Here is a 25989-nt window from a genome sequence, read left to right as displayed (position 1 = left end):
TTTATATATTATTCCCGGACTGGATTTCTTTTTTCAAGTGAATCTTTCTATTTCTTTATTTACTCTCTGATATTTAAGAGCTGATTGTATCCTTTCTCATTACTAAAATCATGCAGGGTTTAATAATCATACAAGTTTTGTATATAAAATCAAATATATTTGAAACTTGTTGATCTCACTTCATAAAAAGAAAAAATATTTATTATACGTGTGTCCACATGGGCACCAGTAATTGAATGTTAATGAAGGTATGGCGTGATCTGTGTCCCCTCAAGAAATCTAAGCTCTGTAGACGCAATCGTCCGTGTGGGGGACTTCGACGAATGTCGAGAAGTCGATTCCGTGCTTGTTGAAGATTACCTTGCACTTGGCTTTGGCAGCTCCATTGTTCTCAGGCGTCCTTGAGAAGACGAAGGCGAACTCTGTCTTGTAGGCGTTCCAGTCGACGCAGGAGTAGGCGCAGGAGTAGGTGTCGTAGTCGGTGTCGATGATTTCGTATGGGTAACCCATGACTGTAAAAAGGGAATAATAGACATTTTAATATTTACGATCGAGCTTCATGGAAACACAGGCTGGCTTATGCTTCAAAAAGATGAACTTTCAGCAAGGAAAGTGAAACAACATCTCACCTGTAGGGAAGTCAATTAACATGTGACTTGCGGGGAACTTCTCAGTTGGGTAGATTTTCCCTTCCAATTTCAGGTGCTCGCCTTCAGGGCTCAATCCTGCCGTCCTGACGTTGAATCCATACATGGGTTCCGAGTAATCATAGAAGGAATTGATGCATTTGGTATAAGGCTGGTAGGGGATTTCGATGACGTCAGTCTGGTACCAGCGTCCACTGTACTGAAAGGAAAAAGACGAATATATCCTATTATAAATTGCATCATTTTCTGTAAATAGAGACTATCACATTATTAATAACTAAAGATACAATATAAGCCACAACAAGAATTGACAACATAAGTTACAAAACCAGCATACTTCGAAAAGCAACCGAATGCTTCATCTGTCATAACAGAAGATCATAAGAATTATAAGCCACCTGTCACAAACAGAACGACGAATATCAGGTTCTGAACCTGTGACAAAGAGACCCAAAAGTACCGTAAGTTACCCGGCACAAACCGGACCACAATTACAAAAGTTACTCGTCACCAACATGAAATACTGTCACCAACAACAAAATACTGTCACCCTACCCTTCTTAAATCGAATTTGGGGAAAGGGATGATCTTAGCGCAATTTCCCTTCTGGAGGAACTCGGGGATGTCTGGGAAATCCTCGCAGATAGCGAATCCTACGATCCCCAAGACTAAAAGGGTGAAGCGCAGCATCTTCTCTGATGTCTGGATGGGCGACTCAAACGACTGTTCCAGGGACTTCGGGGGACGACCTTTTATACTCGGAGTCGGCGGGGCAATGGTCTACTTGTGGGCGGAGCCTGAAAAGCAATCGTAGTTTTTCCTCTTTCTTCATTTCATTCGTTTTCGCCGTTTTGACTTTTTGTAGCAGTACTCCTTTGCTTAAATTATGTCATCACACATGATTATATTGGGAGAATATCTCTTATGGTCACCAGAAAATGTTCCTCACTGGGGAAAAAGAAAAATAAAGATTAGAGACAGTGCTGAGTAGCATTAAAGAAATACTACGCTAAAACAAAGTTAAATTGCACAATACAAAATTTGATCAATACGAGTAGCTTACCTTGAAGGAGAAGTTAATGAAATGATGTTCTGCTTTTTATTATTCACTTTAAAGATATGCAAGATGAGCCTACCTAAATAAGACTAACCGACACCTGCCCGAATTGAGAGAGACCGAACTGCTATTTAAGGGGACGCAGGGGTCTTCCCTGGCAGAACCAGAGTCGATCGTTCCATGTGCAAGATGTTCTCGAAGACTCTCCTGCTGGTGGTGGTGGTGGTCGCAGCCGTGGTTGCTGACGAAGTCCCCGATTTCGTCATCAAAGGCAAATGCCCCGCGGTCGACGAGCAAAGACTTTGGCAAGAACAGCTCCCGAGACATTCCAGCGTAAGTAGGGATTTAATTTTGCTGTGTCAATTTAGTTCTATTTTCGTAATATAGAAAGAAGTAGAGAAGGCTATTCTCCTAACTACATCTGCAATTTTCTTTTCTTTTGTTCCAGTTCGGAGGCATTTGGTATCAGCAAGCTATCTCGACAAACCCTTATCAGCTTCTTAAAAGTGCGTCCGAATCAATTATGCTTACAGTAAGTGAGACCATTTCATCGTTTTCATACTTATAGATTGACATGATGGCAAGTCATGCACACACACGCATATATATATATATATATATATATATATATATATATATATATATATATATATATATATATATATATATATATATATATATATATATATACATGTATATATATAGTGTGTGTGTGTGTGTGCGTAATTGTAATGGCCACAATGCCCTTTAACTTTCTCGAATTCCTTGCGCTTTTTTGAATACGCTTATCACTACAAAACCTTAAGATCCAAGTACAAGAAATATGCATTTATGCACTTGGATCTTAAGGCTTTGCGGTGACAAGCGTATCCAGAAAAGTGCGAGGAATTCGAGAAAGTTAGAGGGCATTGTGGCTATTACAATTACATATGTATCTGTTTAAAAGTGATCAGTAGATTCTACATATGTATATATATACATATATATATATACTGCATATATATGCATATAGATGTATATATATTTATATATACATCCATACATATATATATGTGTGTGTGTGTGTGTGTATCTGTTAGTGTGTATGTTTGTACGTGAAAATGATTCACTCTTGTAACTGCATCCAACACAGAAATTATAGTAAATATTGCACAATATTTTTAACTCTAGTTAAATGAACTTTTATTTACCTGATCAAAATTTTATGCTTCAACATCGTTACCAGTCACCACACTTGTTAGCAACTTCAGCAGGATGATTATTTTGTTCTAAGACTCGTGTAACTTTTCTGTTCCTCAGATGGTAAAGGCTTCGACATCAAGACTGTCGGCATAACTGCAGAAGGGAGCCAGCTCAAGAGAAAGGGTGTCCTCACGCCCATGCCCCTCGGAGACCCTCATCTCATGATCAACCTCGAAAACAGTGAGTTTCACTCCCTTTCTCTGCTTTTGTCACTAAGATCAAATAATGAAAGCTTCTGAAACGAAGATCTCCTTTAGAGATGACAGCTACAGCAACTAACACTTATCTATTGTTATCTTTTTCTTCAACAGCCTTCCCAGCGCCCCTCGTGATCCTCGACACCGACTACAACAACTACGCCTGCATGTACTCCTGCATGGAATACAACTACGGCTATCACTCAGACTTCGCCTTCTTCTTCGCCCGAGCTCCCGAGTCCTACGACAAGTACATCGCCAAGTGCAGAGCAGCCTTCGACAGCATAGGAGTCGATTCCAACAGATTAGTCAAGACCGAGCAGGGCAGAGGCTGCGATTATGACCAAATGATCAAAGACGAACTTTAGAAGACATTAAACTAAGATTTCTTTTTCATTTTCAAACCACAAGTATATGATATTTTGATATTTTTTCATCAAATTGTAATGTTTAATAGTTTAGTAACTTAATAAACCAAAAGAATAATTTAGTTCTATTTTATTCTATAGTCATTTTATGCAGTAAGATGCAACACTGGCATCCAAACATTTTATCATCTATTATTTTTGTCATGGCCAGTTCTTTAAGCACTGTTCCTCGTTACTTGATTTGATTTCGTTGTATGATTGACAAGGCAACATTTGAGGTCCGAAAAGCTTTATAAGAAATACTTTTTGGTTTTATCGTGGAGATGTAAAATATTACGCAAATGAATTCTTCAAAGAGTGACCAATAATTATAGACTCAAGTCTCCTATCTTTTAAGCATCAAGAACTTTCGAAGTAAAACCAGAAAACAAAAATGGAAAGCTTTGAAAACATACGATGGCGCATTTACGAGTGATATTTACACATAATATGCAATGGCTACATAAACCATATCTAAGTCCGAGTCTCTAAGATGATAATGCTCGGTGTATACATGCAGAGACAACACCTGCATGGTTTCCAGGTTAAAGAATGCGAGAAAAGAAGAATCTCCTCTTTGCTGGCCTCAATTGTAAGTTGAGAACCGAATTAGTTTTCAACACATTTGTAAATCTTTCTGCATCGTCTACTTCTTTGGCGGCTTAGATTCTGGGACCGTTGTGACTGATGCTAAGTTCACACACTTGTGACTGAGAAGGTCCCGTCTTCTACAGCAGCCGATTATATGATGAGAAAAGAAAACTCCAAGAGGTGATCACATTGCCATACCGTCCACCTGTCGAAAAAATCCTTCAACCGTCTTTCAGGTACTGAAAGGGAAATCCATTTTTAATGTGTACAAATCATTCAAGATGATGCCAATGTCTCCTGCAGAGGAAGAATAGTGGAAAGGCTGTGAGCGTCCAGTGACTGCTATGTCTTCCTCAGGTGGGATGATTTTCACATCTAAAAATTCAAAAGAGAACTGGATGTCCACCCTGCACGTGTATAGGGGATAAGGAAGACTCTTAAAACCTTAGCAATCCTGTATATTAGGGATGTTATCGAGATATTCTAGGTCTGAGTAGATTACAAAGTTTATGGGTTCTGAGAGTCCTGTATCACCATCAAGGTGCATGGTCACCGTCCGCCTTAGGCAACTTGACTTATACCAGTGACTTGGTCTTATCATCAACGTCTCCATAGGGTCATTTTTAAGTCTTTTCACGACTGAGAATAGACACCAGAAAAAGTTCAAACGAGAGAATCCAAACCTGGGATTCCAAAAACTTGTTTAGTAGAAACTTGTGAAGCTTCAGGTAAGCTTAACAAGAAGAAAGTAAAAGGCGTTGAGCTAAGAAATCGTATTAGGTGGCTTGCTAATGGTATAAATATATACATACATGCATACATACATACATGTGTACATGTAGTTATATATATATATATATGTGTGTGTGTATAATTACTTGTACATTATTTACTGAAGTAAATTCCTTATATGCAGTCTATTCCACGATTTTGGATATATTTAAAGGTTCATATCAGTAAGCAAACTGATTTATGATTTTCTCTCAACTGCTTAATACTTTCTTTATTTCAGAGGAAGAAATAAGATAACTCGCATCTATTTCACGATTCTTGATAGGCATAAATACAAGGAGTAAGTGTATATATATCATTCCCTTTCTGAGTCTCTTTTTATAACTGAATCTCATTTTTGTTATCTACTCGTTGACAAGTAAGTATAAGTTTTTCTGAGTTTTTTTTTTAATCACAAAGGTTATAAACACAAATGTTTTATTTCTTTGATATTTACTGATCTCAGCTCATAAACAGAACAGTATGAAATATGCATGTGTGGCCACAATGGCACCAAAAATTAAATGTCTATGGATGCATGAGGTGATCTGTGTCCTACTCAAATATATCTAGGCTCTGTAGACGCAGTCTTCCGTGTGGGGGACTTCGACGAATGTCGAGAAGTCGATTCCGTGCTTGTTGAAGATCGTCTTGCACTTGGCTTTGGCAGGTCCATTGTTCTCAGGAGTCCTTGAGAATACGAAGGCGAACTCCGTCTTGTAGGCGTTCCAGTCGACGCAGGAGTAGGCGCAGGAGTAGGTATCGTAGTCGGTGTCGATGATTTCGTATGGGTAACCCATGACTGTAAAAAGGGAATAATAGACATTTTAAAATTTACGATCGAGCTTTATAGAAATACACACAGGCATATGCTTCAAAAAGATGAACTTTCAACAAGGAAAGTGAAACAACATCTCACCTGTAGGGAAGTCAATTAGCATGTGACTTGCGGGGAACTTCTCAGTTGGGTAGATCTTTCCTTCCAACTTCAGGTGTTCGCCCTCAGGGCTCAGTCCTGCCGTCCTGACGTTGAATCCATACATGGGTTCCGAGTAATCATAGAAGGAATTGATGCATTTGGTATAAGGCTGGTAGGGGATTTCGATGACGTCAGTCTGGTACCAACGTCCACTGTACTGAAAGTAAAAGACAAATATTTCATAATATAAATTGCATTATATTCTGTAAATGGGCACATATTCGCAAAGAGACGTATGTATGTATATATATATATATATATATATATATATATATATATATATATATATATATATATATATATATTTATATATATATATATATATATGTTATATGTATACATATATACATATATATGTATGCATATATACATATGTATAATTGTATACATATATATATGTATATATTTATATATATGAATATATATCAGACTATCACTTTATTAATAACTAAAGATACAATATAACTCACCACAAGATTTGAAAACATAAGTTAAAAGGCCAGCATACTTCGAAAAGCAACTGAATGTTTAATGTGTCATAACAGAAAATCATAAGAATTACAAGCCACCTGTCACAAACAGAACGGCAAAATAATACAAGGTTCTGTACTTGTCACAAACAGGCCCACAAGTATCGTTACCTGACACAAACCGGACCACAATTACTAAAGTTACTCGTCACCAACATGAAAATACTGTCACCCTACCCTTCTTAAATCGAATTTGGGGAAGGTGTTGATCTTGGCGCAGTTTCCTTTCTGGAGGAACTCGGGGATATCTGGGAAATCCTCGCAGATAACGAATCCTACGATCCCCAGGACTAAAAGGGTGAAGCGCAGCATCTTCTATGATGTCTGGATGGGCGACTCAAACGACTGTTCCAGGGACTTCGGGAGACGATCTTTTATACTCGGAGTCGGCGGGCCAATGGTCCACTTGTGGGCGGAGCCTGAAAAGCAATCGTAGTTTTTCCTCTTTCTTCATTTCATTCGTTTTCGCCGTTTTGACTTTTTGTAGCAGTAATCCTTTGCTTAAATTATGTCATCACACATGAAAATATAGGGAGACTATCTCTTATGGTCACCAGAAAATGTTCCTCACTGGGAAAAGAAATATAAAGATTAGAGACAGTGCTGAGTAGCATTAAAGAAATACTATGCTAAAACAAAGTTAAATTGCACGATACAAAATTTGATCAATACGAGTAGCTTACCTTGAAGGAGAAGCTAATGAAATGATGTTCTGCTTTTTATTATTCACTTGAAAGATATACCAAGATGAGCCTACCTAAATAAGACTAACCGGTACCTGCCCGAATTGAGAGAAACCGAACTGCTATTTAAGAGGGCGCAGGGGTCTTCCCTGGCAGAACCAGAGTCGATCGTTTCATGCGCAAGATGCTCTCGAAGACTCTCCTGCTGGTGGTGGTGGTGGTCGCAGCCGTGGTTGCTGACGAAGTCCCCGATTTCGTCATCAAAGGCAAATGTCCTGCTGTCGACGAGCACAAACTTTGGCAAGAACAGCTTCCGAGACATTCCAGCGTAAGTATGGATTTGATTTTGCTGTGTCAATTAAGTTCTATTTTCGTAATATGGAAAGAAGTAGAGAAGACTAATCTCCTAACTACATCTGCAATTTTATTTTCTTTTGTTCCAGTTCGGAGGCATTTGGTATCAGCAAGCTATCTCGACAAACCCTTATCAGCTTCTTAAAAAGTGCGTCCGAATCAATTATGCTTACAGTAAGTGAGACCTTTTTATCGTTTTGATAATTATATTTTACCATGATAGTAAAATTACACACACACACACACACACACATATATATATATATATATATATATATATATATATATATATATATATATATATATATATATATATATATATATATATGTGTGTGTGTGTGTGTGTGTGTGTGTCTGTGTGTGTGTGTGCGTGTAATTGTAATAGCCACAATGCCCTCTAACTTTCTCGAATTCTTCGAGCTTTTTTGAATACGCTTGTCACTACAAGGCCTTAAGATGCAAGGGCAAGAAATATGCACTTATGCAATTGGATCTTAAGGCTTTGTAGTAACAAGCGTATCCAAAAAAGTGCGTGGAATTGCAGCTATTACAATTACATAGGTATCTGGTAAAAAGTGACTAGTAGATTCTACACATACTCACACACATATATATATATATATATATATATATATATATATATATATATATATATATATATATATATATATATATATATATATATATGTATATATATATATATATATATATATATATATATATATCTGTTATTGTATATGTTCGTATGTGAAAATGATTCATTCTTGTAACTGCATCTAACACAGAAATTATAGTAAATATTGTTCGATATTTTTAACTCTGATTATATGAACTTTTATTTACCTGTTCAAAATTTCATGCTTCAACATCGTTACCAGTCACCACACTTGTTAGCAACTTCAGCAGGATGATTATTTTGTTCTAAGACTCGTGTAACTTTTCTGTTCCTCAGACGGTAAAGGCTTCGATATCAAGACTGTCGGCATAACTGCAGAAGGGAGCCAGCTCAAGAGAAGGGGTGTCCTCACGCCCATGCCCCTCGGAGACCCTCATCTCATGATCAACCTCGAAAACAGTGAGTTTCACTTCCTTTCTCTGCTTTTGTCACTAAGATCAAATAATGAAAGCTTCTGAAACGAAGATCTCATTTAGAGAAGACAACAACACCTAACACTTATCTATTGTTATCTTTTTCTTCAACAGCCTTCCCAGCGCCCCTCGTGATCCTCGACACCGACTACAACAACTACGCCTGCATGTACTCCTGCATGGAATACAACTACGGCTATCACTCAGACTTCGCCTTCTTCTTCGCCCGAGCTCCCGAGTCCTACGACAAGTACATCGCCAAGTGCAGAGCAGCCTTCGACAGCATAGGAGTCGATTCCAACAGATTAGTCAAGACCGAGCAGGGCAGAGGCTGCGATTATGACCAAATGATCAAAGATGAACTTTAGAAAATATTAAGCTACGATTTATTATTCATGTTCAAACCAGAAGGAAACGATTATTAGTAATCTTTTCATCAATTTGTAATGTTTATTAGTTCAGTAACTAAATAAACCAAAAGAATAATTTAGTTCTGTTTCATTTCACAGTCATTTTTATGCAGTAAGACGCAACACTAGCATCCTAAACTTTTATCATCCATTATTTTTGGCATGGCCAGTTCTTTAAGTACTGTTCCACCTTATTTGATTTGATTTCGAGTCATCCGTGTTTTGCAGTGTTACTAAATCCCCATTTTCTGAAGTATTTTTAACTCTTATATGATTGACAAGGCAACATTTGAGGTCCGAAAAGCCTTATAAGAAATACTTCTTGGTTTGTGGAGATATAAAATATTACGCAAATGAATAACAAAGAGTCATCAATTATAGACTCAAGTCTCCTATTTGTTCAGCATCAGGAACTTTCGAAGTAAAACCAGAAAATAAAAAAGGAAAACTTTAAAAACATACAATGGCGCATTTACGAGTGATATTTACATATAATCTGCAATGACTACATAATCTTTATCTAAGTCTGAGTCTCCAAGATGATAATGCTCGGTTTATACATGCAAAAACATCTGGATGATTTCCCGGTAAAAGAATGCTAGAAAAGAAGAATCTCTTCTTTGCTGGCTTCAATTGTAAGTTGAGAACCAAATTAGTTTTCAAAACATTTGTTAATTTTTCTGCATCGTCGACTTCTTTGGTGGCTTAGATTCTGGGTCCATTGTGACTGATGATAAGTTCACACATTCACGTATCAAGGGATGCATGCCCATGCACGGCGGAAAATTGTGAAACGTGACCATACGCGAGATGAATAAGGCCCGCCCAACTGGGTACGTGACATGGGCCGATGTGCGTAAAACAACGTATTATAGTGCGTTGCAAATGTATGCACTGCGTAAGCGCGATGTGACGCTTACCGGAAGTTTCCCGATAAGCGGCAGCACAGCCAAAAGTAGTGCGTGGCAGAGCACGTAACACCGAAAACGTATACCGTATGTATAACGTTGTGCGTTACTGAGTTACGTCAACCTCACATTGTCCCCATGTAGGGCACGCAAGACGGTGGAGAACGCCTTCGGGATTCTGTTACCAGATTATGTAACCGTCATTTTCTAAAACATCTTTTCTTAGAGATAATCGACCCTTTTGTCTCGACAGTTCATTCATTCATTCATTCGTTTCAATGTTCATCATCGTTTTTATGTGTGTATATGTGTGTGTGTTTGTGTACGGAAATAAATGTTTGATCTCTGATGTGACAGCTGGGAATTCCGTTATTTTTATAATTTTTTTTTTTTATATGTCAGTCTCAAAGGGCTGTGTCTTATTAAAAAAGCACAGTAATTGCATCACATAATATCTTGATGATAACTGCTACATTCATACTCATGATTTTATAAGAATTAACCATATTTAAAAATTTCACCTTATTTGTTATACATGGAAATACAGACACAATCAGTTTGCTTCCTTTTCATAGCTATCAGTGTTATCTTATTAGTATGATTCCAATTAATATTCAAAAGGTTTAGAAGCTCAGAATGAAAAGTACATTGTTGTTCCAATATTTATTTATGCATTTCATAAAACATAGTTATTTACAAAAGTTAATTAAACCAGAGTTGAAAAGTATTCACTCAACATTCATTTCTAAACAATTACCAATACTTTCATTATTGCTGCAATACATGGGCCATTTATGTGTATTTTGCTTTATTGTTTAACTCACTGTATTTACTTAAATGTCTGTTCATGCATTTAGTTCGAAACTAAATACTTGTGTACTTGTATGCGTTGTAGTTATTTTGCCATTGGTAATTAATACTTAACATGGATTCTTTTCTGATATGATCATTCTATCTTTTTGAAAGTACTTTCTCTCCGATATTTATTACATTGTATATGACTTGCTTATTTTTTTCTGTCTGTTGTAATTATGTTGCTTTGCCCATATGTTACATATAGTACTTTGGACTTATTTATATTTCAGTAATGTATACTTAGATTGTCTTTTCAGGTTCACTTTGCCTTCTTTATTTGTTTACTTATATTTGTGCTAGTTAATTTAATAAAGATATTTTTCAAATCCATGATATATTCTCATCGGTACTTAGTAATTGGAAAGAGGCACACCATCCACCTGTCGAAAAAACCCTTCAACAGTCTTTCAGGTACTGATAAGGGAATTCATTTTTAATGTGTACAAATCATTCAAGATGATACCAAAGTCTCCTGCACTAGTAGAAAAATGGGAAGGCTATGTGCGTCCAGTGACTGCTATGTCTTCCTCAGGTGGGATGATTTTCACATCTAAAAATTCAAAGGAGAACTGGATGTACACCCTGCACGTGTATAGGGAATAAGAAAGTCTCTTAAAACCTTAGCCATCTTTTATATTAGGGATGTTATCTAGACATTATAGGTCTGAGTAGATTACAAAGTTTATGAGTTCTGAGAGTCCTGTATCACATCAAGGTGCATGGTCACCGTCCGCCCTAGGCAACTTGACTTATACCAGTGACTAGGTCTTATCATCAACGTCTCCATAGGGTCATTTTTCAGCCTTTTCACGACTGAGAATCAACATCATAAAAAGTTCAAAGGAGAGAATCTAAACCTGGGATTCCAAAAACTTGTTTAGTAGAAACTTATGAAGCTTCAGGTAAGCTTAACAAGAAGAAAGTACGAGTAAAAGGCGTTGAGCTAAGAAATCGTATTTGGTAGCTTGCTAATGGTATACATACATACATACATACATACATACATACATACATACATACATACATACATACATACATACATACATACATACATGTGTTTATATAGTTATATATATGTGTGTGTATAATTACTTGTACATTATTTAGTGAAGTAAATTCCTTATATGCAGTCTATTCCACGATTTTGGATATATTTAAAAGTTCATATCAGTAAGCAAACTGATTTTTATGTTTTTCTCTCAACTGCTTAATACTTTCTTTATTTCAGAGGAAGAAATAAGATAACTCGCATCTATTTCACGATTCTTGATAGGCATAAATACAAGGAGTAAGTGTATATATATCATTCCCTTTCTGAGTCTCTTTTTATAACTGAATCTCATTTTTGTTATCTACTCGTTGACAAGTAAGTATAAGTTTTTCTGAGTTTTTTTTTTAATCACAAAGGTTATAAACACAAATGTTTTATTTCTTTGATATTTACTGATCTCAGCTCATAAACAGAACAGTATGAAATATGCGTGTGGCCACAATGGCACCAAAAATTAAATGTCTATGGATGCATGAGGTGATCTGTGTCCTACTCAAATATATCTAGGCTCTGTAGACGCAGTCTTCCGTGTGGGGGACTTCGACGAATGTCGAGAAGTCGATTCCGTGCTTGTTGAAGATCGTCTTGCACTTGGCTTTGGCAGGTCCATTGTTCTCAGGAGTCCTTGAGAAGACGAAGGCGAACTCTGTCTTGTAGGCGTTCCAGTCGACGCAGGAGTAGGCGCAGGAGTAGGTATCGTAGTCGGTGTCGATGATTTCGTATGGGTAACCCATGACTGTAAAAAGGGAATAATAGACATTTTAAAATTTACGATCGAGCGTTATAGAAATACACACAGGCATATGCTTCAAAAAGATGAACTTTCAACAAGGAAAGTGAAACAACATCTCACCTGTAGGGAAATCAATTAACATGTGACTTGCGGGGAACTTCTCAGTTGGGTAGATTTTTCCTTCCAACTTCAGGTGTTCGCCCTCAGGGCTCAGTCCTGCCGTCCTGACGTTGAATCCATACATGGGTTCCGAGTAATCATAGAAGGAATTGATGCATTTGGTATAAGGCTGGTAGGGGATTTCGATGACGTCAGTCTGGTACCAACGTCCACTGTACTGAAAGTAAAAAGACAAATATTTCATAATATAAATTGCATTATATTCTGTAAATGGGCACATATTTGCAAAGAGACATATGTATGTATATGTATATATATATATATATATATATATATATATATATATATATATATATATATATATATATATTTATATATATATATATATATATACATATATATATATATATATACATATATATGTATGCATATATATACATATGTATAATTGTATATATATATATATATATATTTATATATATGAATATATATCAGACTATCAATTTATTAATAACCCTAAAGATACAATATAACTCACCACAAGATTTGAAAACATAAGTTAAAAGGCCAGCATACTTGAAAAGCAACTGAATGTTTAATGTGTCATAACAGAAAATCATAAGAATTACAAGCCACCTGTCACAAACAGAACGGCAAAATAATACAAGGTTCTGTACTTGTCACAAAGAGGCCCACAAGTATCGTTACCTGACACAAACCGGACCACAATTACTAAAGTTACTCGTCACCAACATGAAAATACTGTCACCCTACCCTTCTTAAATCGAATTTGGGAAGGTGTTGATCTTGCGCAGTTTCCTTTCTGGAGGAACTCGGGGATATCTGGGAAATCCTCGCAGATAACGAATCCTACGAGCCCCAGGACTAAAAGGGTGAAGCGCAGCATCTTCTATGATGTCTGGATGGGCGACTCAAACGACTGTTCCAGGGACTTCTGGAGACGATCTTTTATACTCGGAGTCGGCGGGCCAATGGTCCACTTGTGGGCGGAGCCTGAAAAGCAATCGTAGTTTTTTCCTTTCTTCATTTCATTCGTTTTCGCCGTTTTGACTTTTTGTAGCAGTAATCCTTTGCTTAAATTATGTCATCACACATGAAAATATAGGGAGACTATCTCTTATGGTCACCAGAAAATGGTCCTCACTGGGTAAAGAAATATAAAGATTAGAGACAGTGCCGAGTAGCATTAAAGAAATACTATGCTAAAACAAAGTTAAATTGCACGATACAAAATTTGATCAATACGAGTAGCTTACCTTGAAGGAGAAGCTAATGAAATGATGTTCTGCTTTTTATTATTCACTTGAAAGATATACCAAGATGAGCCTACCCAAATAAGACTAACCGGTACCTGCCCGAATTGAGAGAAACCGAACTGCTATTTAAGAGGGCGCAGGGGTCTTCCCTGGCAGAACCAGAGTCGATCGTTTCATGCGCAAGATGCTCTCGAAGACTCTCCTGCTGGTGGTGGTGGTCGCAGCCGTGGTTGCTGACGAAGTCCCTGATTTCGTCATCAAAGGCAAATGTCCTGCTGTCGACGAGCACAAACTTTGGCAAGAACAGCTTCCGAGACATTCCAGCGTAAGTATGGATTTGATTTTGCTGTGTCAATTAAGTTCTATTTTCGTAATATGGAAAGAACAAGAGAAGGCTATTCTCCTAACTACATCTGCAATTTTCTTTTCTTTTGTTCCAGTTCGGAGGCATTTGGTATCAGCAAGCTATCTCGACAAACCCTTATCAGCTTCTTAAAAAGTGCGTCCGAATCAATTATGCTTACAGTAAGTGAGACCTTTTTATCGTTTTGATAATTATATATTACCATGATAGCAAGTAGCATACACACACACACACACACACATATATATATATATATATATATATATATATATATATATATATATATATATATATATATATATATATATATATATGTGTGTGTGTGTGTGTGTGTGTGTGTCTGTGTGTGTGTGTGCGTGTAATTGTAATAGCCACAATGCCCTCTAACTTTCTCAATTCTTAAGAGCTTTTTTTAATACGCTTGTCACTACAAGGCCTTAAGATGCAAGGGCAAGAAATATGCACTTATGCACTTGGATCTTAAGGCTTTGTAGTAACAAGCGTATCAAAAAAGTGCGAGGAATTGCAGCTATTACAATTACATAGGTATCTGGTAAAAAGTGACTAGTAGATTCTACACATACTCACACATATATATATATATATATATATATATATATATATATATATATATATATATATATATATATATATATATATATATATATATATATATATATATATATATGTTTATATCTGTTATTGTATATGTTCATATGTGAAAATGATTCATTCTTGTAAATGCATCTAACACAGAAATTATAGTAAATATTGTTCGATATTTTTAACTCTGATTATATGAACTTTTATTTACCTGTTCAAAATTTTATGCTTCAACATCATTACCAGTCGCCACACTTGTTAGCAACTTCAGCAGGATGATTATTTTTTTTTCTAAGACTCGTGTAACTTTTCTGTTCCTCAGACGGTAAAGGCTTCGATATCAAGACTGTCGGCATAACTGCAGAAGGGAGCCAGCTCAAGAGAAGGGGTGTCCTCACGCCCATGCCCCTCGGAGACCCTCATCTCATGATCAACCTCGAAAACAGTGAGTTTCACTCCCTTTCTCTGCTTTTGTCACTAAGATTAAATACTGAAAGATTCTGAAACGAAGATCTCCTTTAGAGATGACAACTACAACAACTAACACTTATCTATTGTTATCTTTTTCTTCAACAGCCTTCCCAGCGCCACTCGTAATCCTCGACACCGACTACAACAACTACGCCTGCATGTACTCCTGCATGGAATACAACTACGGCTATCACTCAGACTTCGCCTTCTTCTTCGCCCGAGCTCCCGAGTCCTACGACAAGTACATCGCCAAGTGCAGAGCAGCCTTCGACAGCATAGGAGTCGATTCCAACAGATTAGTCAAGACCGAGCAGGGCAGAGGCTGCGATTATGACCAAATGATCAAAGATGAACTTTAGAAGATATTAAGCTACGATTTATTATTCATGTTCAAACCAGAAGGAAACGATTATTAGTAATCTTTTCATCAATTTGTAATGTTTATTAGTTCAGTAACTAAATAAACCAAAAGAATAATTTAGTTCTGTTTCATTTCACAGTCATTTTTATGCAGTAAGACGCAACACTAGCATCCTAAACTTTTATCATCCATTATTTTGGCATGGCCAGTTCTTTAAGTACTGTTCCACCTTATTTGATTTGATTTCGAGTCATCCGTGTTTTGCAGTGTTACTAAATCCCCATTTTCTGAAGTATTTTTAACTCTTATATGATTGACAAGGCAACATTTGAGGTCCGAAAAGCCTTATAAGAAATACTTCTTGGTTTTATCGTGGAGATATAAAATATTACGCAAATGAATAACAAAGAGTGATCAATTATAGACTCAAGTCTCCTATTTGTTCAGCATCAGGAACTTTCGAAGTAAAACCAGAAAATAAAAAAGGAAAACTTTAAAAACATACAATGGCGCATTTACGAGTGATATTTACATATAATCTGCAATGACTACATAATCTTTATCTAAGTCTGAGTCTCAAGATGATAATGCTCGGTTTATACATGCAAAAACATCTGGATGATTTCCGGTAAAAAGAATGCTAGAAAAGAAGAATCTCTTCTTTGCTGGCCTCAATTGTAAGTTGAGAACCAAATTAGTTTTCAAAACATTTGTTAATTTTTCTGCATCGTCGACTTCTTTGGTGGCTTAGATTCTGGGTCCATTGTGACTGATGATAAGTTCACACATTCACGTATCAAGGGATGCATGCCCATGCACGGCGGAAAATTGTGAAACGTGACCATACGCGAGATGAATAAGGCCCGCCCAACTGGGTACGTGACATGGGCCGATGTGCGTAAAACAACGTATTATAGTGCGTCGCAAATGTATGCACTGCGTAAGTGTGATGTGACGCTTACCGGAAGTTTCCCGATAAGCGGCAGCACAGCCAAAAGTAGTGCGTGGCAGAGCACGTAACACCGACGTACGTATACCGTATGTATAACGTTGTGCGTTACTGAGTTACGTCAACCTCACATTGTCCCCATGTAGGGCACGCAAGACGGTGGAGAACGCCTTCGGGATTCTGTTACCAGATTATGTAACCGTCATTTTCTAAAACATCTTTTCTTAGAGATAATCGACCCTTTTGTCTCGACAGTTCATTCATTCATTCGTTTCAATGTTCATCATCGTTTTTAATGTGTGTATATGTGTGTGTGTTTGTGTACGGAAATAAATGTTTGATCTCTGATGTGACAGCTGGGAATTCCGTTATTTTTATAATTTTTTTTATATGTCAGTCTCAAAGGGCTGTGTCTTATTAAAAAGCACAGTAATTGCATCACATAATATCTTGATGATAACTGCTACATTCATACTCATGATTTTATAAGAATTAACCATATTTAAAAATTTCACCTTATTTGTTATACATGGAAATACAGACACAATCAGTTTGCTTCCTTTTCATAGCTATCAGTGTTATCTTATTAGTATGATTCAATTAATATTCAAAAGGTTTAGAAGCTCAGAATGAAAAGAACATTGTTGTTACAATATTTATTTATGCATTTCATAAAACATAGTTATTTACAAAAGTTAATTAAACCAGAGTTGGAAAAGTATTCACTCAACATTCATTACTAAACAATTACCAATACTTTCATTATTGCTGCAATACATGGGCCATTTATCTGTATTTTGCTTAATTGTTTAACTCACTGTATTTACTTAAATGTCTGTTCATGCATTTAGTTCGAAACTAAATACTTGTGTACTTGTATGTGTTGTAGTTATTTTGCCATTGGTAATTAATACTTAACATGGATTCTTTTCTGATATGATCATTCTATCTTTTTGAAAGTACTTTCTCTCCGATATTTATTACATTGTATATGACTTGCTTATTTTTTTCTGTCTGTTGTAATTATGTTGCTTTGCCCATATGTTACATATAGTACTTTGGACTTATTTATATTTCAGTAATGTATACTTAGATTGTCTTTTCAGGTTCACTTTGCCTTCTTTATTTGTTTACTTATATTTGTGCTAGTTAATTTAATAAAAGATATTTTTCAAATCCATGATATATTCTCATCGGTACTTAGTAATTGGAAAGAGGCACACCATCCACCTGTCGAAAAAACCCTTCAACAATCTTTCAGGTACTGATAAGGGAATTCATTTTTAATGTGTACAAATCATTCAAGATGATACCAAAGTCTCCTGCACTAGAAGAAAAATGGGAAGGCTGTGTGCGTCCAGTGACTGCTATGTCTTCCTCAGGTGGGATGATTTTCACATCTAAAAATTCAAAGGAGAACTGGATGTACACCCTGCACGTGTATAGGGAATAAGAAAGTCTCTTAAAACCTTAGCCATCTTTTATATTAGGGATGTTATCTAGACATTATAGGTCTGAGTAGATTACAAAGTTTATGGGTTCTGGGAGTCCTGTATCACATCAAGGTGCATGGTCACCGTCCGCCCTAGGCAACTTGACTTATACCAGTGACTAGGTCTTATCATCAACGTCTCCATAGGGTCATTTTTCAGCCTTTTCACGACTGAGAATCAACATCATAAAAAGTTCAAAGGAGAGAATCTAAACCTGGGATTCCAAAAACTTGTTTAGTAGAAACTTATGAAGCTTCAGGTAAGCTTAACAAGAAGAAAGTACGAGTAAAAGGCGTTGAGCTAAGAAATCGTATTTGGTAGCTTGCTAATGGTATAAATATATACATACATACATACATACATACATACATACAAACATACATACATACATACATACATACATACATACATACATACATACATACATGTGTATATATAGTTATATATATGTGTGTGTATAATTTCTTGTACATTATTTAGTGAAGTAAATTCCTTATATGCAGTCTATTCCACGATTTTGGATATATTTAAAAGTTCATATCAGTAAGCAAACTGATTTATGTTTTTCTCTCAACTGCTTAATACTTTCTTTATTTCAGAGGAAGAAATAAGATAACTCGCATCTATTTCACGATTCTTGATAGGCATAAATACAAGGAGTAAGTGTATATATATCATTCCCTTTCTGAGTCTCTTTTTATAACTGAATCTCATTTTTGTTATCTACTCGTTGACAAGTAAGTATAAGTTTTTCTGAGTTTTTTTTTTAATCACAAAGGTTATAAAAACAAATGTTTTATTTCTTTGATATTTACTGATCTCAGCTCATAAACAGAACAGTATGAAATATGCGTGTGGCCACAATGGCACCAAAAATTAAATGTCTATGGATGCATGAGGTGATCTGTGTCCTACTCAAATATATCTAGGCTCTGTAGACGCAGTCTTCCGTGTGGGGACTTGACGAATGTCGAGAAGTCGATTCCGTGCTTGTTGAAGATCGTCTTGCACTTGGCTTTGGCAGGTCCATTGTTCTCAGGAGTCCTTGAGAAGACGAAGGCGAACTCCGTCTTGTAGGCGTTCCAGTCGACGCAGGAGTAGGCGCAGGAGTAGGTATCGTAGTCGGTGTCGATGATTTCGTATGGGTAACCCATGACTGTAAAAAGGGAATAATAGACATTTTAAAATATTTACGATCGAGCTTTATAGAAAATACACACATGCATATGCTTCAAAAAGATGAACTTTCAACAAGGAAAGTGAAACAACATCTCACCTGTAGGGAAATCAATTAGCATGTGACTTGCGGGGAACTTCTCAGTTGGGTAGATTTTTCCTTCCAACTTCAGGTGTTCGCCCTCAGGGCTCAGTCCTGCCGTCCTGACGTTGAATCCATACATGGGTTCCGAATAATCATAGAAGGAATTGATGCATTTGGTATAAGGCTGGTAGGGGATTTCGATGACGTCAGTCTGGTACCAACGTCCACTGTACTGAAAGTAAAAAGACAAATATTTCATAATATAAATTGCATTATATTCTGTAAATGGGTAATATTTGCAAAGAGACATATGTATATATATATATATATATATATATATATATATATATATATATATATATATATATGTGTGTGTATGTGTGTATGTATATATATATATATATATATAAATATATATATATATATATATATATATATATATATATATGCAATATGATATATATATATATATATATATATATTATATGTAGATATGTATATATATGTATGTATATATACATATGTATAATTGTATACATATATATATGTTATATTATATATGAATATATATCAGACTATCACTTTATTAATAACTAAAGATACAATATAACTCACCACAAGATTTGAAAACATAAGTTAAAAGGCCAGCATACTTCGAAAAGCAACTGAATGTTTAATCTGTCATAACAGAAAATCATAAGAATTATAAGCCACCTGTCACAAACAGAACGGCAAAATAATACAAGGTTCTGTACTTGTCACAAAGAGGCCCACAAGTATCGTTACCTGACACAAACCGGACCACAATTACTAAAGTTACTCGTCACCAACATGAAAATACTGTCACCCTACCCTTCTTAAATCGAATTTGGGGAAGGTGTTGATCTTGGCGCAGTTTCCTTTCTGGAGGAACTGGGGATATCTGGGAAATCCTCGCAGATAACGAATCCTACGATCCCCAGGACTAAAAGGGTGAAGCGCAGCATCTTCTATGATGTCTGGATGGGCGACTCAAACGACTGTTCCAGGGACTTCGGGAGACGATCTTTTATACTCGGAGTCGGCGGGCCAATGGTCTACTTGTGGGCGGAGCCTGAAAAGCAATCGTAGTTTTTCCTCTTTCTTCATTTCATTCGTTTTCGCCGTTTTGACTTTTTGTAGCAGTAATCCTTTGCTTAAATTATGTCATCACACATGAATATATTGGGAGAATATCTCTTATGGTCACCAGATAATGTTCCTCACTGGGGAAAAGAAATATAAAGATTAGAGACAGTGCCGAGTAGCATTAAAGAAATACAATGCTAAAACAAAGTTAAATTGCACGATACAAAATTTGATCAATACAGAGTAGCTTACCTTGAAGAAGAAGTTAATGAAATGATGTTCTGCTTTTTATTATTCACTTGAAAGATATACCAAGATGAGCCTACCTAAATAAGACTAACTGACACCTGCCCGAATTGAGAGAAACCGAACTGCTATTTAAGAGGGCGCAGGGGTCTTCCCTGGCAGAACCAGAGTCGATCGTTTCATGTGCAAGATGCTCTCGAAGACTCTCCTGCTGGTGGTGGTGGTGGTGGTCGCAGCCGTGGTTGCTGACGAAGTCCCCGATTTCGTCATCAAAGGCAAATGTCCTGCTGTCGACGAGCACAAACTTTGGCAAGAACAGCTTCCGAGACATTCCAGCGTAAGTATGGATTTGATTTTGCTGTGTCAATTAAGTTCTATTTTCGTAATATGGAAAGAAGCAGAGAAGACTAATCTCCTAACTACATCTGCAATTTTCTTTTCTTTTGTTCCAGTTCGGAGGCATTTGGTATCAGCAAGCTATCTCGACAAACCCTTATCAGCTTCTTAAAAAATGCGTCCGAATCAATTATGCTTACAGTAAGTGAGACCTTTTTATCGTTTTGATGATTATATATTACCATGATGGCAAGTCATGCACACCACACACACACACACACACATACACAGACACATAATTGTAATAGCCACAATGCCCTCTAACTTTCTCGAATTCTTCGAGCTTTTTGAATACGCTTGTCACTACAATAAGATGCAAGGGCAAGAAATATGCACTTATGCACTTGGATCTTAAGGCTTTGTAGTAACAAGCGTATCAAAAAAAGAGGAATTGCAGCTATACAATTACATAGGTATCTGTAAAAAGTGACTAGTAGTATACATATATATATATATATATATATATATATATATATATATATATATATATATATATATATATATATATATATATATATATATATATATATATATATATATATATATATATATATATATATATATATATATATATATATATATATTTGTATATGTATATATAAAATTGTTATTTCATGTATGTGAAAATGATTCATTCTTGTAAATGCATCTAACACAGAAATTATAGTAAATATTGTTCGATATTTTTAACTCTGGTTATATGAACTTTTATTTACCTGTTCAAAATTTTATGCTTCAACATCGTTACCAGTCACCACACTTGTTAGCAACTTCAGCAGGATGATTATTTTTTTCTAAGACTCGTGTAACTTTTCTGTTCCTCAGATGGTAAAGGCTTCGATATCAAGACTGTCGGCATAACTGCAGAAGGGAGCCAGCTCAAGAGAAAGGGTGTCCTCACGCCCATGCCCTCGGAGACCCTCATCTCATGATCAACCTCGAAAACAGTGAGTTTCACTCCCTTTCTCTGCTTTTGTCACTAAGATCAAATAATGAAAGATTCTGAAACGAAGATCTCCTTTAGAGAAGACAACTACAACAACTAACACTTATCTATTGTTATCTTTTTCTTCAACAGCCTTCCCAGCGCCCCTCGTAATCCTCGACACCGACTACAACAACTACGCCTGCATGTACTCCTGCATGGAATACAACTACGGCTATCACTCAGACTTCGCCTTCTTCTTCGCCCGAGCTCCCGAGTCCTACGACAAGTACATCGCCAAGTGCAGAGCAGCCTTCGACAGCATAGGAGTCGATTCCAACAGATTAGTCAAGACCGAGCAGGGCAGAGGCTGCGATTATGACCAAATGATCAAAGATGAACTTTAGAAGATATTAAGCTACGATTTATTATTCATTTTCAAACCAGAAGGAAACGATTTTAATAATCTTTTCATCAATTTGTAATGTTTATTAGTTCAGTAACTAAATAAACCAAAAGAATAATTTAGTTCTATTTTATTTCACAGTCATTTTTATGCAGTAAGATGCAACACTAGCATCCTAAACTTTTATCATCCATTATTTTTGGCATGGCCAGTTAAAGTACTGTTCCACTGTTATTTGATTTGATTTCGAGTCATCCGTGTTTTTAGTGTTACTAAATCCCCATTTTCTGAAGTATTTTTAACTCTTATATGATTGACAAGGCAACATTTGAGGTCCGAAAAGCCTTATAAAAATACTTCTTGGTTTTTTGTGGAGATATAAAATATTACGCAAATGAATAACAAAGAGTCATCAATTATAGACTCAAGTCTCCTATTTGTTCAGCATCAGGAACTTTTGAAGTAAAACCAGAAAATAAAAAGGAAAACTTTAAAAACATACAATGGCGCATTTACGAGTGATATTTACATATAATCTGCAATGACTACATAATCTTTATCTAAGTCTGAGTCTCCAAGATGATAATGCTCGGTTTATACATGCAAAAACATCTGGATGATTTCCCGGTAAAAGAATGCTAGAAAAGAAGAATCTCTTCTTTGCTGGCCTCAATTTAAGTTGAGAACCAAATTAGTTTTTCAAAACATTTGTTAATTTTTCTGCATCGTCGACTTCTTTGGTGGCTTAGATTCTGGGTCCATTGTGACTGATGATAAGTTCACACATTCACGTATCAAGGGATGCATGCCCATGCACGGCGGAAAATTGTGAAACGTGACCATACGCGAGATGAATAAGGCCCGCCCAACTGGGTACGTGACATGGGCCGATGTGCGTAAAACAACGTATTATAGTGCGTCGCAAATGTATGCACTGCGTAAGTGTGATGTGACGCTTACCGGAAGTTTCCCGATAAGCGGCGGCACAGCCAAAAGTAGTGCGTGGCAGAGCACGTAACACCGACGTACGTATACCGTATGTGTAACGTTGTGCATTACTGAGTTCCGTCAACCTCACGTTGTCCCCAACGCCTTCGGGATTCTGTTACCAGATTATGTAACCGTCATTTTCTAAAACATCTTTTCTTAGAGATAATCGACCCTTTTGTCTCGACAGTTCATTCATTCATTCGTTTCAATGTTCATCATCGTTTTTTATGTGTGTATATATGTGTGTGTTTGTGTACGGAAATAAATGTTTGATCTCTGATGTGACAGCTGGGAATTCCGTTATTTTTATAATTTTTTTTTTTATATGTCAGTCTCAAAGGGCTGTGTCTTATTAAAAAAGTACAGTAATTGCATCACATAATATCTTGATGATAACTGCTACATTCATACTCATGATTTTATAAGAATTAACCATATTTAAAAATTTCACCTTATTTGTTATACATGGAAATACAGACACAATCAGTTTGCTTCCTTTTCATAGCTATCAGTGTTATCTTATTAGTATGATTCCAATTAATATTCAAAAAGGTTTAGAAGCTCAGAATGAAAAGAATATTGTTGTTACAATATTTATTTATGCATTTCATAAAACATAGTTATTTACAAAAGTTAATTAAACCAGAGTTGGAAAAGTATTCACTCAAAATTCATTACTAAACAATTACCAATACTTTCATTATTGCTACAATACATGGGCCATTTATGTGTATTTTGCTTTATTGTTTAACTCACTGTATTTACTTAAATGTCTGTTCATGCATTTAGTTCGAAACGTAATACTTGTGTACTTGTATGCGTTGTAGTTATTTTGCCATTTGTAATAATTACTTAACATGGATTCTTTTCTGATATGATCATTCTATCTTTTTGAAAGTACTTTCTCTCCGATATTTATTACATTGTATATGACTTGCTTATTTTTTTCTGTCTGTTGTAATTTTGTTGCTTTGCCCATATGTTACATATAGTACTTTGGACTTATTTATAATTCAATAATGTTTACTTAGATTGTCTTTTCAGGTTCACTTTGCCTTCTTTATTTGTTTGCTTATATTTGTGCTAGTTAATTTAATAAAAGATATTTTTCAAATCCATGATATATTCTCATCAGTACTTAGTAATTGGAAAGAGGATAGAGTCAGACATGATATTGCAAATATATATTTATTTAATATAAAACACAAACATACATTCAAATATAAGAAAAATATACAGCCCTCATAAAAAAATACATTACACAAGCATACAATTATAGGGTACTATACACAAGAATACATAACAAATAAACTTAAAATTAAGACCGAAAATTATTCAGGAACGTGGTTCTGCATGCCCTTTTATCCCAGGTCATTCAAGTCTCGGATGCGTGCGGTGCGGCATGGTTGCAGTCTCCCACACCATGCGAAGAACACGGTGCAAGGCGGAACCTGGAGCGGCGTGGGACCACAGGTACGGTCCTAGCGGCCACGTGCTTGTCTTCGCCAAGGTGCAGGGATAAATGACAGTTGACATGGCTACCCACGCATAGTTTTGAACAGGTCGAAAGGTTCCTAGCTCCCAGCGTACGCCCGGCAAGTGCATAACGGTCGTGTCGCATACTGGCGCACTTATATAGCATTTACTGTACATTTACATTGTATTTACGTACTTTACCAATATTCCGCATTGCTGGGCATGCATTGATAGTGAATTGTGAACTTACATGAGAAGGTCTTCAAAGCAGCCGATTATATTGTAAAAGAAGTTCAAGAGGTGATCACATTGCCACACCATCCACCTGTCGAAAAATCCTTCAACCGTCTTTCAGGTACTGGAAGGGAAATCTATTTTTAATGTGTACAAATCATTCAAGATGATACCAATGTCTCCTGCAGAGGTCATAGTGGAAAGGCTTTAAGTCCAGTGACTACTACTGAGGTTAATGATTTTCATATCTAAAAGTTCAAAGGAGAACTGATCTAACCCTGCACATGTGGTGAATAAGGAAGTTCCAAAAACTTAGTTTATTAGGGATGTTATCGAGATATTCCAGGTTATGATTACAAAGCTTAGGTACCGGCATATCAATCATGGTGCATGGTCAAGAAAGTTTGACTTATACCAGAGACTAGGTCTTATCATCAACGCGTTAGGGCCCTTTCCAGTCTTTTTACCATGAAAATTCAAAGGATGTAAATTCTGTGATTCCTGAAACTTTAGTAGAGAACTTATGAAGCTTCAGGTAAACTTAACGAAAAAGAATGTAAAAGGTGTTGAGCTAAGAGATCGTATTAGGTGACTTGCCAGTGGAATAAATACATACATTTATACGTACATGCATACATGCACAAATATATATATATATATGTATATATATATGTATAATTACTTGTACATTATTTACTTAGGTAAATTTCTTATATGCAGTCCATTCTATACATTTGGATATATTTAAAAGTTCATATGAGTAAGCAAACTGATTTATGTTTTTCTCTCAACTGCTTAATACTTTC

The 25989-nt window shown here is 36.1% G+C and overlaps 4 protein-coding genes and 4 pseudogenes across 4 annotated transcripts; 4 read left to right on the top strand and 4 right to left on the bottom strand.

Moving 5' to 3' along the window:
* Positions 1 to 135: 135 nt before the first annotated feature.
* LOC136827672 (crustacyanin-A2 subunit-like) lies at positions 136 to 1390 on the bottom strand. Its single transcript, XM_067085139.1, has 3 exons — positions 1203 to 1390; positions 630 to 846; positions 136 to 512 (listed from the first exon to the last, which is right to left on the bottom strand). Exons 1-3 carry the CDS (start codon positions 1335 to 1337, stop codon positions 280 to 282), a joined length of 585 nt encoding a protein of 194 aa, XP_066941240.1. The 5' UTR covers positions 1338 to 1390; the 3' UTR covers positions 136 to 279.
* Positions 1391 to 1852: 462 nt separating this feature from the next.
* On the top strand, positions 1853 to 3633 carry LOC136827671 (crustacyanin-C1 subunit-like; annotated as a pseudogene).
* Positions 3634 to 5176: 1543 nt separating this feature from the next.
* LOC136827670 (crustacyanin-A2 subunit-like) lies at positions 5177 to 6785 on the bottom strand. The gene is made up of 3 exons (XM_067085138.1): positions 6599 to 6785; positions 5832 to 6048; positions 5177 to 5714 (listed from the first exon to the last, which is right to left on the bottom strand). The coding sequence occupies exons 1-3, from the start codon at positions 6731 to 6733 to the stop codon at positions 5482 to 5484; spliced, it is 585 nt and encodes a 194-aa protein (XP_066941239.1). The 5' UTR covers positions 6734 to 6785; the 3' UTR covers positions 5177 to 5481.
* A 464-nt stretch (positions 6786 to 7249) lies between these two features.
* On the top strand, positions 7250 to 9037 carry LOC136827669 (crustacyanin-C1 subunit-like). Its single transcript, XM_067085137.1, has 4 exons — positions 7250 to 7432; positions 7548 to 7632; positions 8411 to 8533; positions 8662 to 9037. The coding sequence occupies exons 1-4, from the start codon at positions 7280 to 7282 to the stop codon at positions 8913 to 8915; spliced, it is 615 nt and encodes a 204-aa protein (XP_066941238.1). The 5' UTR covers positions 7250 to 7279; the 3' UTR covers positions 8916 to 9037.
* A 2934-nt stretch (positions 9038 to 11971) lies between these two features.
* On the bottom strand, positions 11972 to 13565 carry LOC136827668 (crustacyanin-A2 subunit-like; annotated as a pseudogene).
* A 500-nt stretch (positions 13566 to 14065) lies between these two features.
* Positions 14066 to 15820, top strand: LOC136827667 (crustacyanin-C1 subunit-like). Its single transcript, XM_067085136.1, has 4 exons — positions 14066 to 14226; positions 14342 to 14426; positions 15191 to 15313; positions 15445 to 15820. The coding sequence occupies exons 1-4, from the start codon at positions 14077 to 14079 to the stop codon at positions 15696 to 15698; spliced, it is 612 nt and encodes a 203-aa protein (XP_066941237.1). The 5' UTR covers positions 14066 to 14076; the 3' UTR covers positions 15699 to 15820.
* A 2944-nt stretch (positions 15821 to 18764) lies between these two features.
* On the bottom strand, positions 18765 to 20400 carry LOC136827666 (crustacyanin-A2 subunit-like; annotated as a pseudogene).
* Positions 20401 to 20922: 522 nt separating this feature from the next.
* On the top strand, positions 20923 to 22537 carry LOC136828299 (crustacyanin-C1 subunit-like; annotated as a pseudogene).
* Positions 22538 to 25989: the final 3452 nt, after the last annotated feature.

This window comes from Macrobrachium rosenbergii, chromosome 42, assembly GCF_040412425.1.
Source record: "Macrobrachium rosenbergii isolate ZJJX-2024 chromosome 42, ASM4041242v1, whole genome shotgun sequence".
NCBI lineage: Eukaryota > Metazoa > Arthropoda > Malacostraca > Decapoda > Palaemonidae > Macrobrachium > Macrobrachium rosenbergii.
The sequence above is the reverse complement of the archived record's forward strand: the minus strand, read 5'-3'. Positions and strand labels throughout refer to the sequence as shown.